General features: G+C 41.4%; 6 protein-coding genes and 1 non-coding gene across 8 annotated transcripts in view; 4 read left to right on the forward strand and 3 right to left on the reverse strand.

The window, feature by feature from the left end:
- The window catches only part of LOC658334 (xaa-Pro aminopeptidase ApepP), a 29890-nt gene extending 27314 nt beyond the window's left edge, over positions 1–2576 (forward strand). For both annotated transcript variants that reach the window (XM_008200550.3, XM_064357762.1), the window contains exons 2-9: positions 110–333; positions 384–789; positions 834–1098; positions 1142–1394; positions 1433–1880; positions 1927–2010; positions 2057–2232; positions 2277–2576. In XM_008200550.3, coding sequence (XP_008198772.1) covers positions 110–333; positions 384–789; positions 834–1098; positions 1142–1394; positions 1433–1880; positions 1927–2010; positions 2057–2232; positions 2277–2468 — 2048 coding nt within the window. In that variant the 3' untranslated portion in view covers positions 2469–2576. The remainder of the gene's footprint in view (positions 1–109; positions 334–383; positions 790–833; positions 1099–1141; positions 1395–1432; positions 1881–1926; positions 2011–2056; positions 2233–2276) is intronic.
- A 534-nt stretch (positions 2577–3110) lies between these two features.
- Positions 3111–3194, forward strand: TRNAL-UAA (transfer RNA leucine (anticodon UAA)). The gene has a single exon. It is a non-coding gene; the product is annotated as a tRNA-Leu (tRNA).
- A 99-nt stretch (positions 3195–3293) lies between these two features.
- LOC658263 (uncharacterized protein) lies at positions 3294–6031 on the reverse strand. Its single transcript, XM_964664.4, has 8 exons — positions 5581–6031; positions 5263–5530; positions 5042–5217; positions 4076–4262; positions 3888–4025; positions 3726–3838; positions 3579–3681; positions 3294–3527 (listed from the first exon to the last, which is right to left on the reverse strand). The coding sequence occupies exons 1-8, from the start codon at positions 5703–5705 to the stop codon at positions 3462–3464; spliced, it is 1176 nt and encodes a 391-aa protein (XP_969757.1). The 5' UTR covers positions 5706–6031; the 3' UTR covers positions 3294–3461.
- Positions 6032–6217: 186 nt separating this feature from the next.
- Cdc5 (Cell division cycle 5) lies at positions 6218–9826 on the reverse strand. The gene is made up of 4 exons (XM_964591.4): positions 9180–9826; positions 8349–9035; positions 6453–7558; positions 6218–6404 (listed from the first exon to the last, which is right to left on the reverse strand). The coding sequence occupies exons 1-4, from the start codon at positions 9619–9621 to the stop codon at positions 6243–6245; spliced, it is 2397 nt and encodes a 798-aa protein (XP_969684.1). The 5' UTR covers positions 9622–9826; the 3' UTR covers positions 6218–6242.
- Positions 9827–9874: 48 nt separating this feature from the next.
- Positions 9875–11231, forward strand: Yod1 (Yod1 deubiquitinase). Its single transcript, XM_964512.5, has 2 exons — positions 9875–10884; positions 10935–11231. Exons 1-2 carry the CDS (start codon positions 10195–10197, stop codon positions 11145–11147), a joined length of 903 nt encoding a protein of 300 aa, XP_969605.1. The 5' UTR covers positions 9875–10194; the 3' UTR covers positions 11148–11231.
- Positions 11232–11744: 513 nt separating this feature from the next.
- LOC103314450 (hypothetical protein) lies at positions 11745–13272 on the forward strand. The gene is made up of 4 exons (XM_008200549.2): positions 11745–11976; positions 12425–12782; positions 12832–12907; positions 13121–13272. Exons 1-4 carry the CDS (start codon positions 11919–11921, stop codon positions 13124–13126), a joined length of 498 nt encoding a protein of 165 aa, XP_008198771.1. The 5' UTR covers positions 11745–11918; the 3' UTR covers positions 13127–13272.
- On the reverse strand, positions 13265–13960 carry Cisd2 (CDGSH iron sulfur domain 2). Its single transcript, XM_964366.4, has 3 exons — positions 13768–13960; positions 13510–13721; positions 13265–13465 (listed from the first exon to the last, which is right to left on the reverse strand). Exons 1-3 carry the CDS (start codon positions 13862–13864, stop codon positions 13382–13384), a joined length of 393 nt encoding a protein of 130 aa, XP_969459.1. The 5' UTR covers positions 13865–13960; the 3' UTR covers positions 13265–13381.
- Positions 13961–14299: the final 339 nt, after the last annotated feature.

A 14299-nucleotide genomic window follows, 5' to 3' on the forward strand; every position in this document is an offset into this window, starting at 1 on the left:
TCAAAAAAATTAAGTTGGAAAAAATTTGACTTGATTTTTATCTTCTTTTATCACCCTGTGTAGCTTAAGTAGGTTTCTAAAATTGATTGAAATAGTCAATTTTTTCCAGCCTTTATCACTGCCTCCTCCCCCACCTCCGACCTGCGCGAGCGAATCAGAAGCGGCGACTTCCGAAAGGCGTGTTCAACAACTGTCAACTTAGTCCAGCCCCCAAACCGGGTCAACACCACCCTAAAACTTGCAAATTTGCGAAATTTGATGCGAAACACCAGCTTTACACGCGACCAACGCCTACTAGACGCCTATATTGTGCCATCACAGGACGAACATCAAGTAGTCTCTGATTCGGTTAAACCGGTTTTCTGACTAATTGATTATTTTAGAACGAATTTGTGGAAGACCACGACAAACGCCTCCAGTTCATTTCGGGTTTTTCGGGTAGTTATGGTTACGCGGTTATAACCGAAACGAAGGCGGTGCTATGGACCGATGGGCGGTACCATTTACAAGCCGATAACGAGACTGATTGTAATTGGAAGTTGATGCGTCAACACATTTACTACGTTCCGAATATCAGCCAATGGTTACGCGAGACGCGCCCACAGGGCGGGGTCATGGGGGCCGACCCGCAACTTTTCAGCCAATCGAAATGGGAGGAGCTTTCCGTTGCGCTTAGAAATGTCAAGTGGGAGTTGATTGAAATACAGACTGATTTGATTGACGTGATTTGGACCAATCGGCCGGCACGACGCAATAAAAACGCCTTTGTTTTGGAGGAGAAATATTCAGGTTGGTAGAAGTGTTTTAGTGACTAAATGTTGTAATGTTGGTAGGTCGGAAATGGACCAAGAAAATTCACAACGTGCGTAAAACCGTCCAGAAACTACAAGCCGACGCTTTGGTTGTGACGTCACTGGATGAAATTGGTTGGTTGTTGAACATAAGGGGGCGTGACATTCCGTCCAGCCCACTTGTGCGTAGTTATTTGTTATTGGATATGGAGAGGGCGTGGCTTTATGTCAATCGGAGCCAATTGGAGGCCAATCACGTCGCTCGGTACTTGACGAATTCGGCGAAAGAAGCCAATCAACTGATCGAGTAAGTAGCCACGCCTTGTGGGACTAGACCACGCCCCTTTTAGATTCTTTGATTACGAGGAGATTTGTACGGGATTGGCTTCACGTGCGCAACTTTATACCCGAATTCTCCTCCCACCTGAGTCAACAAGTAGGCGGATCGCTCAGTGTGTCCCGCCCCGGAAACGCCTCTTTGTCCAATCGCCAATCATTTTGTTCAAAGCGCGCAAGAACCCAATCGAAATCAAAGGAATGCACCACGCCCATGTGCGAGACGCCGCCTCCATGTGCGAGTTTTTCGCCTACTTGGACAAAATGGTGGGTGCTTATTTACTTCCGGTGCTTATTTCCGGTAGGTTAGGGAAGGTTTGACGTTTACAGAGTTGGATATTGTCAAAGTGATCGATGAGTTCCGGTTTGAACAATTGAACAGTCTTGGGAATAGTTTCCCAACCATAGCCGCCTACGGGGCCAATGGTGCCATGCCCCATTATGTCCCATTGGTTAGTACCAACGTCATGGTGGGGAACGACAGTACCTTGGTACTTGACTCGGGTGGGCAGTACCTTGATGGTACCACCGATGTCACCCGTACCATACACTTTGGCACGCCCACTAAAGAGCAAAAAGAGGCGTACACGAGGGTTCTGATTGGCCAGATTCAACTGTCAATGTTGACTTTTCCCGCCTTTTTGAAAACGTCAGCCATTGACGTGATGGCGAGGGCGCCACTGTGGGAAATAGGGCTGGACTATGACCATGGGACGGGACATGGGGTTGGTTCATTCCTCAATGTCCATGAAGGTACTAATGGTACCACCCATGAAAATTAAACCAAATATTTTTTTAGCACCAATTTCGCTTTATTTCAATAACCCGTCGTCAATATTCCCCGAAAATGACATTCTCAAACCTGGGTACTTTCTCTCCAATGGTACCAACCCACCAAACTTAAATTCTTAGTCACGTGATTGTTCCAGAACCTGGGTATTACAAAGAAAATGATTTTGGCATTCGATTGGAAAACGTGATGGAAGTGATTGAGAAGAAATGGTTACGGACCATACATGGTACCAACTATCTCGGGTTCAGAACTGTCACTTTGGTACCATACGAACCCAAACTTATCGATTTGAGTCTACTTTCAAAGCATCAGGTACCAATTTTTTTTGTGGGTACCATACTTAGGATTTTTTACAGATCCAATGGTTGAACCAATACAATGACAGGATACGTATACACGTGGGGGCGGAGCTTAAAAGACAGAATTTTACCAAAGGGCTTTTCTGGATGATGGACCAAACGAGGCATTTTCCAGAAAATGGCGGCAAGAACCATGGAATTGACCTAACCATGGTGGCACTAGCCGCCATTTTAATATATTGTCTGTGACAATAATAAAATGGACGCCCGTTTTCGCACATAATTTTTTGTATTTTAAATGTTTTATTAATTTATAAAATCACGTTTACTAAGCACAATAAAAGTCAGTTATTTGTATAGTGTCAGATTTTTATTTGCAATCATACCCCCACTAACCCCGCCACTGTTTTTAGTTACAAAAATTTGAGAAATAAATATGATAAATATAAAAATGATCGAGAAACTAAAAAGAACACTTAAAATGTGTTTGGAAGTAAGTTTGAAATTATAATTATTAATTCTAATTAATAATTTGGAGCAAGAATAGCAAATTTTAATTTATTAAAACTTGCATTTTTCGCGTTTTTATAGCCCACACGTCTGTAATCATTAATTGACTGACTTATATTTCAGACTTTTGCTGAGTTTATAATTGATTTTATTTAGTTGAAATGCCCCTTTAAAAATTAATAGTTACGCCACTGGTAAGTACTTTGTGTTGATGGTGCTTTCATCGTTTAAAACGCGGCAAAAACGAGATTTTTACACACATCAGGCGGCTATTATTAATCAAAGATGTAATCATTGTAAAAATTTTAGTATCATGGCATAAAACAGATAAATCAAACAATGTTCTATTTAAATGTACGAGGAAGATTGAACCCTGCACAAGTCAGGTTGGCCGAGCGGTCTAAGGCGCCAGATTTAAGCTCTGGTTCTCGAAAGAGAGCGTGGGTTCGAACCCCACACCTGACAGTCCTTTTTTGTCTTTTTTTTTCATTTTTTTGTAATCAAATAATAATTAAGACGCATCCACGTCAAAAGGTATGCTTTAATGACTCAAATAAAACTCAATTAATAGTAAAAAGTATTTATTCCATTTTTACATAGTACAATAAATTTTAAAAGCAAAGCTTTGTGGACCATGAAAAATTGTAAAACCTACACTCTTTCATTATTATAACTATTATATCACATCGCAGTAGACAACAAAAACAAATAAATAAAACAAAACTTTGGTCTTTATTGCGCACGCAAATCAAACACTTGCAAATCAGCACTGTGATCGATCTTCACATGTTCGGCAACCTGAAACACCCAAACTAAAAAAAACCAAAATTACAAACAAATGACAGTCACCATAAATAGGGGTGGTTTAGTAGGGTGAGGATGAAAACCGGATTTCCGGCAGTTGGCGATGAATTTTAACCCATACTCCGGAGTTAAAATAAAAAATCCAGTCCTAGAAAAAAATTAAATTTTGAAAAAAAAAATTAACGCCCTCACTCGTTGTATCTCGGGGCGCAAACAATAGCCACAGCCTCGGGCATCAACAACTGATAGGGACAGTGCGTGTGCAAGTCCACACTTGATAAGAAGGCCGTTTGAGTCGGATGTGTCTGAAAAAAAATTCGTAACCAAAGTTGGCCAAAAAAAATTTTTTCGCACATGAATCCACCCAATTGTTATAAGATTGTGCTGGTCTTGCAAGTCGAAAATTTCCTCCTCGTTCATAGTCGTGCACGAATCGGACGTCCCTTTTTGCTTAGGGAGGATCATATGAGTGATGATTAATTGATTGTTTTCCTATAGGTACAAAAAAATATTTCTTGTGCCAACGCCGGAGACAAATTTACCAATTTTCCGGCGAGAATTCCGCAAGTCTCGACGTTATTGACTGTGTTTTTCTGGGCAATGGTCTGGAACTGGACCATGACTTGCCCAGGGACTATAACTAGCCTCAGTCCAGGGGGCACATACTTGGAATCGAAAATTTCCGATGGTTTTTTGGCGCGGTCGAAGTCGGGCGCGCTCGGCACAGGCCTACCAAACAACAAAAAAAAATTCGGTGTTTTTAAATTCCTCTAGTAGGGGGTTTCCCTGATAGTTTTTGAAATACTTACACTTTTTTCTTAATTACGGTAAAACTATTCGAAAAAGTGGCACGATTTTGATGTAAACCTACGTAAAATGGACCGGGGGATCGACTGGCGTCGAGAAAATCGCCAAATTCCCAATAGTTTTTTAATAATATATATTTTTAATTATATCTATTTTCGTATTTACTTGCAATTTACGGTGTTTTTATTAAACTAGAATGAAAAAATCACCAAGTCTGGTCGAAAATGACCAAAAATTTACCTTTTCTAGGCATTTATTCAGCAAAAACTCAATTACTGCGCAAATTTTCTTAAAAGGTAGGCCAATAAATTACACAATTATGTCAAAAATTACATTATTTTTGCAAGTTATGAGGATTTAAACACGTTTTTAGACCAAAAATCAACGATAGTATACTTCATAGGATTATCTCGAATAGTTTTTTTAGTGTAAATGCAAATTAAAAATATGTAAAAAAGTGTAAACAACTCGAAAACAGCTAAAACTGATAATTTCTTAAAATAATTCAATTTAAAATACACACACAACAAAATGGAGGCCGACTTCCGGTATAACCGGAAGTGGCGCCATCTTGAAAACATTTTCATCAAACAGGACCTGACAAACCACAATTGTGTACCAAACAAGTCACAATATTTCCAATGAGCGTTTTAGACAAGGCACCCTGTATAGTTAATTTCTCAAAAAACTAGGGGAATTACCTAGGCCGGCGCGCCGCGGCGTCCGGATCCGGATACGTGATGTCATCAATATTTCGGGGGGTTTCCACGTTGACAAACGAGTGACTTGAGGGGTCCACCAGCGTGGAAGCCGAAGCGAAATTTGTCTCAGTGGCCAACGTATCAGCTGAATTTTTCGGCAATTCTTTCCTCCGTTCCTGAAACAAAATTGCACAAAACGGCCAACAAGGGGGCTATCGCACCCTCTCGGCAACATATCGGTTAAACTCCTCCTTGTACTGCTCCAGAAGCCTCTCTTTCAGTTTCTCAGCTTTGGGGAGCACCTCCCTCAACTTGGCCTGGTTGATGGCCTTCATTTTAACCGGAACCGAGTTAAAATCGGGATGTTTCCGGATTTTTTCCAGAAATAGAGTCATAAACTTCAAATAGAGAACGTAGGCGTTCTCGTAGTTGCCCTCACTGTTGTACACATTGGCCATTCGGACCATCTCAAGGCCTGAGCGATAGTACCTGAAAAATTCACTTCGAGCGGGTTTCCCCCAACAAAACTCAAAAATAACCTTGTTGGGGGAATGTGGAAGTCCACCTCGACCGCATTACTGTAATTAATCAGGTGTTTGAGACGTTCTTGCGGATTTATGAGGCCCGAAGTGTGCTTCAGTTCGGGCTCAACGTTCGACTGCATTGTGCCCCACAATCACCCGGGAGCCGCAAAATGGGGGAAAAACCGAGATGAGTCACCAATAAAACGATTTTACGCCGTTTTTATGCAAATTGTTAGGTTATATTTACTTTGGTGATCGCCATTTTGACATTTGACAGTTGTCAAAACTCTGTTTAAATTAATTAAAAAGGGCAATAAACTGCAAATCATTAACTGTTACGGGCTACAGCCCAGTCAAGGAACACATTTTTAGGGGTTTTAGCACAGTTTTCGATTTTTTAAACGTTTTTTGTGGGCTCAACTACGGAGATCTAAAGGTTAGGATACAAAATGACGTACAAATAAAACGCTCTCGTCTTTGATAGTTCCGTTACTGTCACCAGAGAGCGCAGTTTCATAACTTCATCATCGCTTTATATGTTAATATGTCCAAAATTTTCACCGATTAATATTATTAATATCATTTTGTGACTTAACCAGTGGCATAGCTTAAATTTTTTATCAGGGGGTCCAAATAAATAAAACAACCAACACTCAAATCAGTATTTATTCATCAAATCACTCAGCCTCCCCCTCCTGCTCCCCCCTTGCAACTTCAATCTCCTGTTGCAACTTCTCCAACTCGCTTTGCAACTCCTTGATTTGTCCCTGCAACTCGCCGTAACGTCCTTGCAACCCTTTCTCCCGCTCCATTTGCCGGTTAACATCCTCGGTTAACGACTGGAACACAAATAATAACAAAAAAAAACAACAATTGTAAAAAAATACCTGTATGCGCCTCGGGAGCGCCGCCTTCTCCTGCTCTTGCAAAAACTTGAACGTATTCAACTCCAAATTCGCTTGATCGATCTGATCGTAATAATCGGCCAATTGTTTGATAAGGGCTTGCGCCCTCGATTGATAACCCCCTGTCAAAATCTTTAGTTTTTTCTCCATTTTTGCCGCCTTTTTCGCCTCGCGCGCCATATGTGAGCGGTTCTGTTCCAGTCTTTTTTCCGCCGATTCTAACCGCTCTTTTTTCGACACTAGATTAGCCCTCGTGTATTTGTTTAAATTTGGAACAAAAAGCACTTGTCCCAGACACTCCTCCCAAACTTGGGTGTATGCCTCCAAAGGTAATTCCCCATGGCCCATTCCATACTTTACAATTTCCATTTCACGTTTCAATAATTGTTTGGCAAGTTTTAAATCATCCGATTTGAAATCGTCATACGGGTGCTGTTCCAGGAATGCCAACTGCTGGGCCTGAGCCAAAGCCGAGCGCTTGACTTGGTTAGGGTTTTTCAAATTGTCAAATTGCAACATTGTCACCATCTCACACTTGATCAATTCCTCGGCTTTCTGCAGCTCGGTCAACGAATGCGACTCGTGATTCGGCCGCAAAACGGCCAAATTTACATCGTGGGGGCGCGGCAGCCCCCTTTGAATCACCTGCGACCGCAGGGCTAACTCCTGAGCCGCCCGAATTTTCGCTTCTTCAAGCGCTCGCGCATCAACATCTGCCTGATCTTCGACAATATTTGGCGTTTTTTCTTCTTCTTTTTCCTCTTCTTCCTGTTCGGGAACGACGATTTCGTAGTCGTTCTTCGGTGTCGGTAAACTACTTAAGCCTAGTCTTAGTTGTTCTTTTAAATTGTTTTGGAGCGAACGCTGTTCGGCTGGAGTTTGTGCCACCATTTCGGTGTTTTCCTCATTTATATTGAGTTTGTCACGAACTGAAGGCGTAAAACTGCCTTGGGGGCCCTGCGGTGTCATGAAACCGGGGGTTTGGGCCCCGAAAGGGGTCGCCAGGACCGTATTGGGAGTGGCTATGGTGAGGGCTTGTGGTAAAACGCCCGAAAAATCCGAGTTGTGAAGTGGCGTGTTTCGGCCCCCTTTTGAAAGAGATATACAAGGTGAGGCAAAGTTTGCAGTTTGGCGTTTTGCGACTAAACTATTAACTTTTTGGGAAAAGTTATTAGTGGATGGTACACTACTATAAAAATGGGACTTTTTTCAAAGTATAAAGTTTTTTAATTTTTTCGTTCGTTTTGAAGTTATGGTATTTTTTAGGTAGTAACCCACCTAGAAATTTTTTTATTGGTTATTAAGTTATTGAGACAAATAAAGTAATAAAAAGAAAGAACTACAAGTCATTTAATGTCAATTTCATTTTTTTATTTTTTATTTTTTTTACATATTATGAACAAGAAAATTGATATTTCATCCAATAAAGACAGATTTGGAATCTTCAAACAATTTTAAGTCACATAGGCATGCTCTTGGCAGGGTATTCAGTTATTGTGACTTAAATAGTTTTTTTATTGGTAGGTGACAAAGTAAAACTTTTAACTGTATCTCTATATTTAGCTCGTATTATAAGAAAAAAAAAATTTTTTTTTAATTTATTTGTACCTTTCTTAATTATTATTACGCACATTTTTAAAAATCAAGAACTTACAAAAGTTCTTAATTTCGGGATATTTTTGAGCAATATAGCGGGTGAGGCAAACTTTGCAATTTAGTATTTTTTGGCGAAACTATTCACTTTTTGAAAAAACAGATTGGTGGACGGTAAACTACTACAAAATTGCAATTTTTTTTCAAGAATAAAATTTTTCGATTTTTTCGCTCCTCTTCGAGTTACGTCATTATTTATTTATTTTTTTGTGATTTTTTTTTTACCTTTGAGTGGGGTATCCACATGCGTCAAAGCCATGACATTTTGCGCTTCTTGAAGTATCCGATCAGTTTGCGGTGCCGGAGTTCGGGGAGTCACCGCTGCCGCTTGTGGCGCCGCCACCGTATAATCATTGAACAACGTATCAGTCGACTCGATTCCACTCTCTGCTGCAACTTCACGTGCAACTTCACTCGCTTTACCCAACTTTACGACTTGTTGCAACTCCAGATCGCTAATTTGCGGCTCGGGAAGTACCAATTTCGAGCGTTTTTTCGCCGGTTCTTGATTCTGTAGCATCGCTTGTGGAATATCATTTTCTTTTCTTTGTTTTAATTTTTGTTTATCTTTGCGACGTTCGCGTTCTTCTTGTTCGCTTCGCAGTTCACCGTCGAGATGTTGTTGACGCATTTTGTGAAAATCGGGCGCCATTGGATCAACAATTTCGGTGGAAGTGTCGTAAAAACCAATCGCTGGACGTTTTTCGAAGGGGATTTCCTCATTGTAGTCAACACCGCGTTTTTTCTTACGACGCGAATTCACTTCGATGCCGGCAGCTCGAAGCTCGCGCCTTTTTTGCAGTGCTGCCAATCGACGCGCTTCTTCCAGCTGCTTTTCGCGCGCTTTTCGCTTCGCTTTTTTGCCCTGGGTGTTGGCAAGCCTGGCGCGCGCCTCGGACAACATCTCCAGCTCTGCAACGACAAACACGCGTGCCAACCTTTTTGCGTTATAGTATACTATACAGGGTGATTCTTTTGCGGTTTTGAAATTTTTATTGCATTTTTGAATTCGTGTTTTGAAACTGAGAAAAATGTACCCCATTTGTTAGCTCTTACCATCCTCGTCCATGTCTTTGGGGTCGGGCCTCGCAGGCTTGGTTTCCGGATTGGGGTCAATTTCCCCCGGTTTGAGCTTCCGGGGGTCGTCCGTGACATCCTCCCCTTCTTCCTTCTTCTGTGCCTGATCCAGGAGGTACTCGTAGCGCTCCAAACACTGAGCGGCCGTTCGCCCGATTATGGGGGCTATCGTGCGCCACTGAGTCGGCATTAACTTGGCCAAATGTAGCAACTTTTCGTCCTCTTCCCGCGACCATTCCGTTTTTTTAATACTGGGGTCCAACCATTCGAACCAACGCGCTTTACACTGTTTGGCCGATTTGCGGTGAAGGAGCGAGGCAATTCGAGACCACTGGTTTTTCCCATATTTCATTACCGCCGCTTTGAGGATCTCATCCTCGGTGTTGCGCCAAACGCCCCCCTTTATCATTATACGCGGCATTTTTGCACTCTTTAGTTAAAAACCTAACCTCACTTTTGACAAAAACTTAAATTTTATAACAATACCACTAAAAGCACGATAATGATGCTTGGGTCAACACTATTGAGTCACTAATTAGATAAGAAGTAATTATTTTGGGACACTAATGCAAAAAACGGCCCTTTTTAAACGGCTTGATTTTTGGTTATAAAAATGGCCGTCCTTGAGTTGGCATAACTGTTAGTCGAGAAAAAACAAAAATTGGGGATTAAAAATAATCAGAACCGTACTTAGAACGTATTAATCGTGACACGAGACTGATCTAAAACGTGATAATTTTTTCCTGTCTTGAAATAATTAAAAAAGTGTGGTTGGTATCTCGCGTCAGTCGGCGAAAGTCCCTAGCCCCCCCAAATCCCTGTGTTTATTTAACCCTTTTGAAATGTTATCTCGGTGATAAAGCGCCCAAGTGTTGCCCCCTTTCGCCCCAATCGTCTAAATTCGGGCCCCAAGCCCTTAATTTCGCCCTTAACCTCACTTCTCCTGTCACTTGTCACTCCCAACTGTCATTGTTATTAGCCCCCAGAGAGCACCATGTCGTTCGCTTTGCGCGTCAAAACCAAAACGGGGCAACAAGTGATCAAAAACCTAACACCTGAGCACACGATCAAAGATTTGAAGCGCCAGTTGTGCTCCATATCGCAGATCCCCGAGGACAGGCTCCATGTGTTGTCAGGGTTCCCCCCGAAGGCGTTCGCCTTGGGGGACGATGGTCTCGAGTTGAGTCGCAGTGGTCTCAAGTCGGGCGATACCCTGATTTTGGAGGAGAAGGCCCGGGAGACTGCGCCCCCCTTGCGGGGCCATATCAGTGAAAGTGTCGACTGTCCGGGGATTCTGATGAAGAAGGTGGTGCCGGCCGACAACTCGTGTCTTTTCAGTAGTGTTTACTTCGCCCTGAACGGGAAACTGGACGAGAGTGGCACGGCAGCCCCCTACATGAGACAAGTGATTGCCGAAACGGTGGCCAGCGACCCCGAGATGTTTTCCGAGGCGATTTTGGGGAAACCCAACCGTGAGTATTGCGCCTGGATCCAGGACGACAAGTCATGGGGGGGCGCCATCGAGTTGGCCATTCTCTCGAATCACTATGGGTTCGAAATTGCCGTCGTAGACACGATCAACGCTATTATCAACCGGTTCGGGGAAGACCAGCATTACACACTTCGAATTTTTCTAATGTTTGATGGTATACACTATGACCCCCTTTTTTTGGAATCGTCCGATGTAATTTCCTTACTCAGGGGGTTATCAAAAAATTATTTGATTCGTTTCAGGGGGCGAGTATTCAGACGATTTTTCCCACTGATGATGATAAGGTTTTACAAGAGGCGCAGGAATTAGCGCGCGAGGCGAAGTCGAGTCGACAATTCACTGATGTTAACAAATTTACGCTAAAATGCATGAATTGTAATATTTTCCTTAATGGACAATTGCAGGCAAGGGAGCATGCGCAAAGTACGGGACATACGAATTTCGGGGAAGTCTAGCACTGCCAGTGACCATTTTCTAGACTTGTTTTAGATTTTTTCAAGGGGATTAATTTATTAAGAATAAATAATAATTTGTACAAATGTGTTTTATTTCTATTTGTGCCCTTTTTATTCTCCGAACTACGTTTTTTTCTAAGCAATTTTTTTTGGTCCAAAAAATCCATCTCGTTTCGTCTCCTAACTCATAGTCCTCCGTAGTGCGAACCGAAAAAAAAACCGGTTATAGAAACCTGTAATAGGTTATCTAACAATTTAATTCCTGGACTGAATATCGCGAAACCGCTAATTAATTAATTATTAGCCTTAACAGAAAACCAGTTTGGTGGCACGACTTTATTGACGCGGTGCACCTTTAATAATTTTTGTCCTCTTATCTGATAAAAAGTGCCATCAAAAATCGATATTCTTTTATCACTATCACTTTTAAACAACGCATCTTCAAAATAACAATGAAATCGAAAGTAACAAACGTATAAAATTTATTGAGAGTTGTATTCTAACTCTACCGCATCGATAAATATGGGGGATTTCCGCACACCTGACTAATCAACCTTCACTTAAAATTCAGCTAATAAATGACTCATAATTCGTCAGGTTTTAAGTCGCTTCAGCGTGCCATCATCACCAATTCATTTCCAACAATAAACCATAACAAACCCAATTATCTGATACAAAAATAATCAGTTGTTATCTAAATCATGTGAGAAAGCACATTGTGTGGTGTCTGGACTGGACGACAATCGATTTCTTCGACTTTTTGTGGTCAAAATGGGTAAAAGTGAAGTGATTTGGGTTTTGTGCTGGGCGCTGGTACTCGCTGGGACAGGTAATTGACCTGACATATCAAAAAATCGTCTCATTACATTTCGTTCATTTTTAAATGAAACTCAAATTGGTGTTTTAACAATACAGTCAAACGTTATTTAGGTTTTTTTATTTTTAGAGTTGATATAATTTTGCAGTAATTAGCGGTACCAACCAAAAATTCGGTAAAAAAATGTACCTATTTGACGGCCATTTTTCTGGCGCTTTTAGCACTTAAACCAACTTAAAAAAAATTATCCCCCAATTTGGAAATTTACTAATCCTAATCCCCTGTTTACTAGCCTCAAATACTCCGATAAGGCATTTTTAAATAGTCCATTTATTATCACAGCTTATAAATAGCTAGCGCTTTGTTATTCTCAAGTACATCAAAGAGTTCAAGTTCGATGACATAATTCCCAATCAAAAAAACATTATTTACAAATTTCGATAAGAGCGGAATTTTTCAGTACCAACTCCAACCGTCCCGCTTGAATTCCCCCAACTTGACCAAAACTACACTTTTATTGACAATTCAAGCATTCGGGAAAATTTGACTAAACATGACACCGAAATTAGCGATTTATTGTTGGCACCAGATGAGCCACTAACAACAAACAGCCTCCCTGAATTAGCCCCAGTGACAGGGGGCACAAACGCCTACGAATGGATCGAAAATGGGGACGATACTGAAGATGACAAGTTCGAAACTAGGGAAGTTGGGGTTCCCCTAATGGACGGAACGGTCGCTGCCATTTTGGTTGGCGTGTTTTTGGTTCTGAGTGTTGTAGGTTATGTCAGTTTGTTACTCTGGAGGCGCTCGTTAGAGTAATGTCTACGAACACAGTTTTGGTGGGTTATTTAACTTTTTTTGCAGGTTTAAGTACGGAAGTCGGGAAATTTTGGTAGATAAGGACGAAGGGCTTGATCCAGACGACTTGAAAAACTTTTCTGTAAGTTTCTGGCGCTTTTTTCAAATTAAAAATACAAAACTCAACATTTCTGCTTTTTTTTTCAAGTAATTAGTACATTATTAGTAATAACACTCGAGGCGCCCTCTTTTTTACTCTGCCGTACTATATCTTCCTGGGTACGATTTTGCACTCGTTCCGTTTCCTAACTGAGATAGTCTTCTGTACTTTTGTTAACAATCTTTTTTGTTTCAGATTTGAGGTCGAGTCAATCTTGGATTAAATAGCACAATGAATAGTTATATTTAAAAATTTACCTTAGATAACTGTGATATGTATTTTGTATCTCGAGTGATTGTTTAATCACACTTGCCTTGGACGGTGAATTATATAATTACGTGTAAAAATGCAGTTTTATTTAAACAGTATATTTAGCAATGCCAACGTTTTGGGCCCAAAAGCACTAAATACATTTACACCAAAATGTTATAATACATGTAACTACAAGCAGCCCCCTCACTTCCTCTTGACGACAACGGGCCCCACATTATCCCCTGTCTCCTTGTTATGCGTGCCGTGGGCCCCATCACAGTACGGCCACTACAAAAAAAATCACAAAAAAAACCAAAAAAAAAACAACTCACATTTTTCGACTTCCAACAGCGACAAAAGGCCGCTTTTTCCGAAATATCCTCAATGTCAACCGTGTCCACCACCTTGGGGTTGCTCTTAAGCACCGATTTGTTGATCAGGGCGGAGGCAGGGGGGCGCCCATGGGGGCAGAACGCCCGGTACGAAATGTAGGTTAGTCCGGCCATGGCGGCGGTGGGGGGCACAAGGGCCAGCCAGTCCCTGACTGAAAGGGGCTTAAGGGGGCGCGTGACACTTACTCATATACTTACAACCTAATCGAAACCATCCTCCGATCGAGTCAGGGATTGGCAAGTTGGAGAGATAATCAGGAAGCGAAACTTTGACCAAATGAGCCACAGGTTGCATTTTGCGATATTTGCACTGACTAATTTTAGAATTACGCTAGATTTTGACTTTCGCCAACAAGGTTATGTGGGGAGATAGCGGCCAGTGGCGTGCTCCAAGAAACGGGCCCAAGGTGCGCCACTAATCAAACGGGGGCCCCGAGGGGGTTATTTAAGACGGTCTTAGTGGCCTGTCGGGGAAAAATAGGCCCCAAACTCAAATTTTTGTAAATTTTAACGAGTTTGTAGGTTAGACTTGTCAAAAATGACAAAGCGCGAATTTCGAAATTCTTGGAAATTTTCGAAGAAAATATAAAAAAATCACTTTTATTTTACAATTTTACGGAAAAATCAAGGGTGTAACACTGATTTTTGCACATTTGTAAAGTCTTTTTTTGTGTTTTTATCATTTCTAATAACAACATTTTCTTCCTACCAAGTTTGGTCGTCAAAATAT

Source organism: Tribolium castaneum, chromosome 7 (genome assembly GCF_031307605.1).
Source record: "Tribolium castaneum strain GA2 chromosome 7, icTriCast1.1, whole genome shotgun sequence".
Classification (NCBI taxonomy): Eukaryota; Metazoa; Arthropoda; class Insecta; order Coleoptera; family Tenebrionidae; genus Tribolium; species Tribolium castaneum.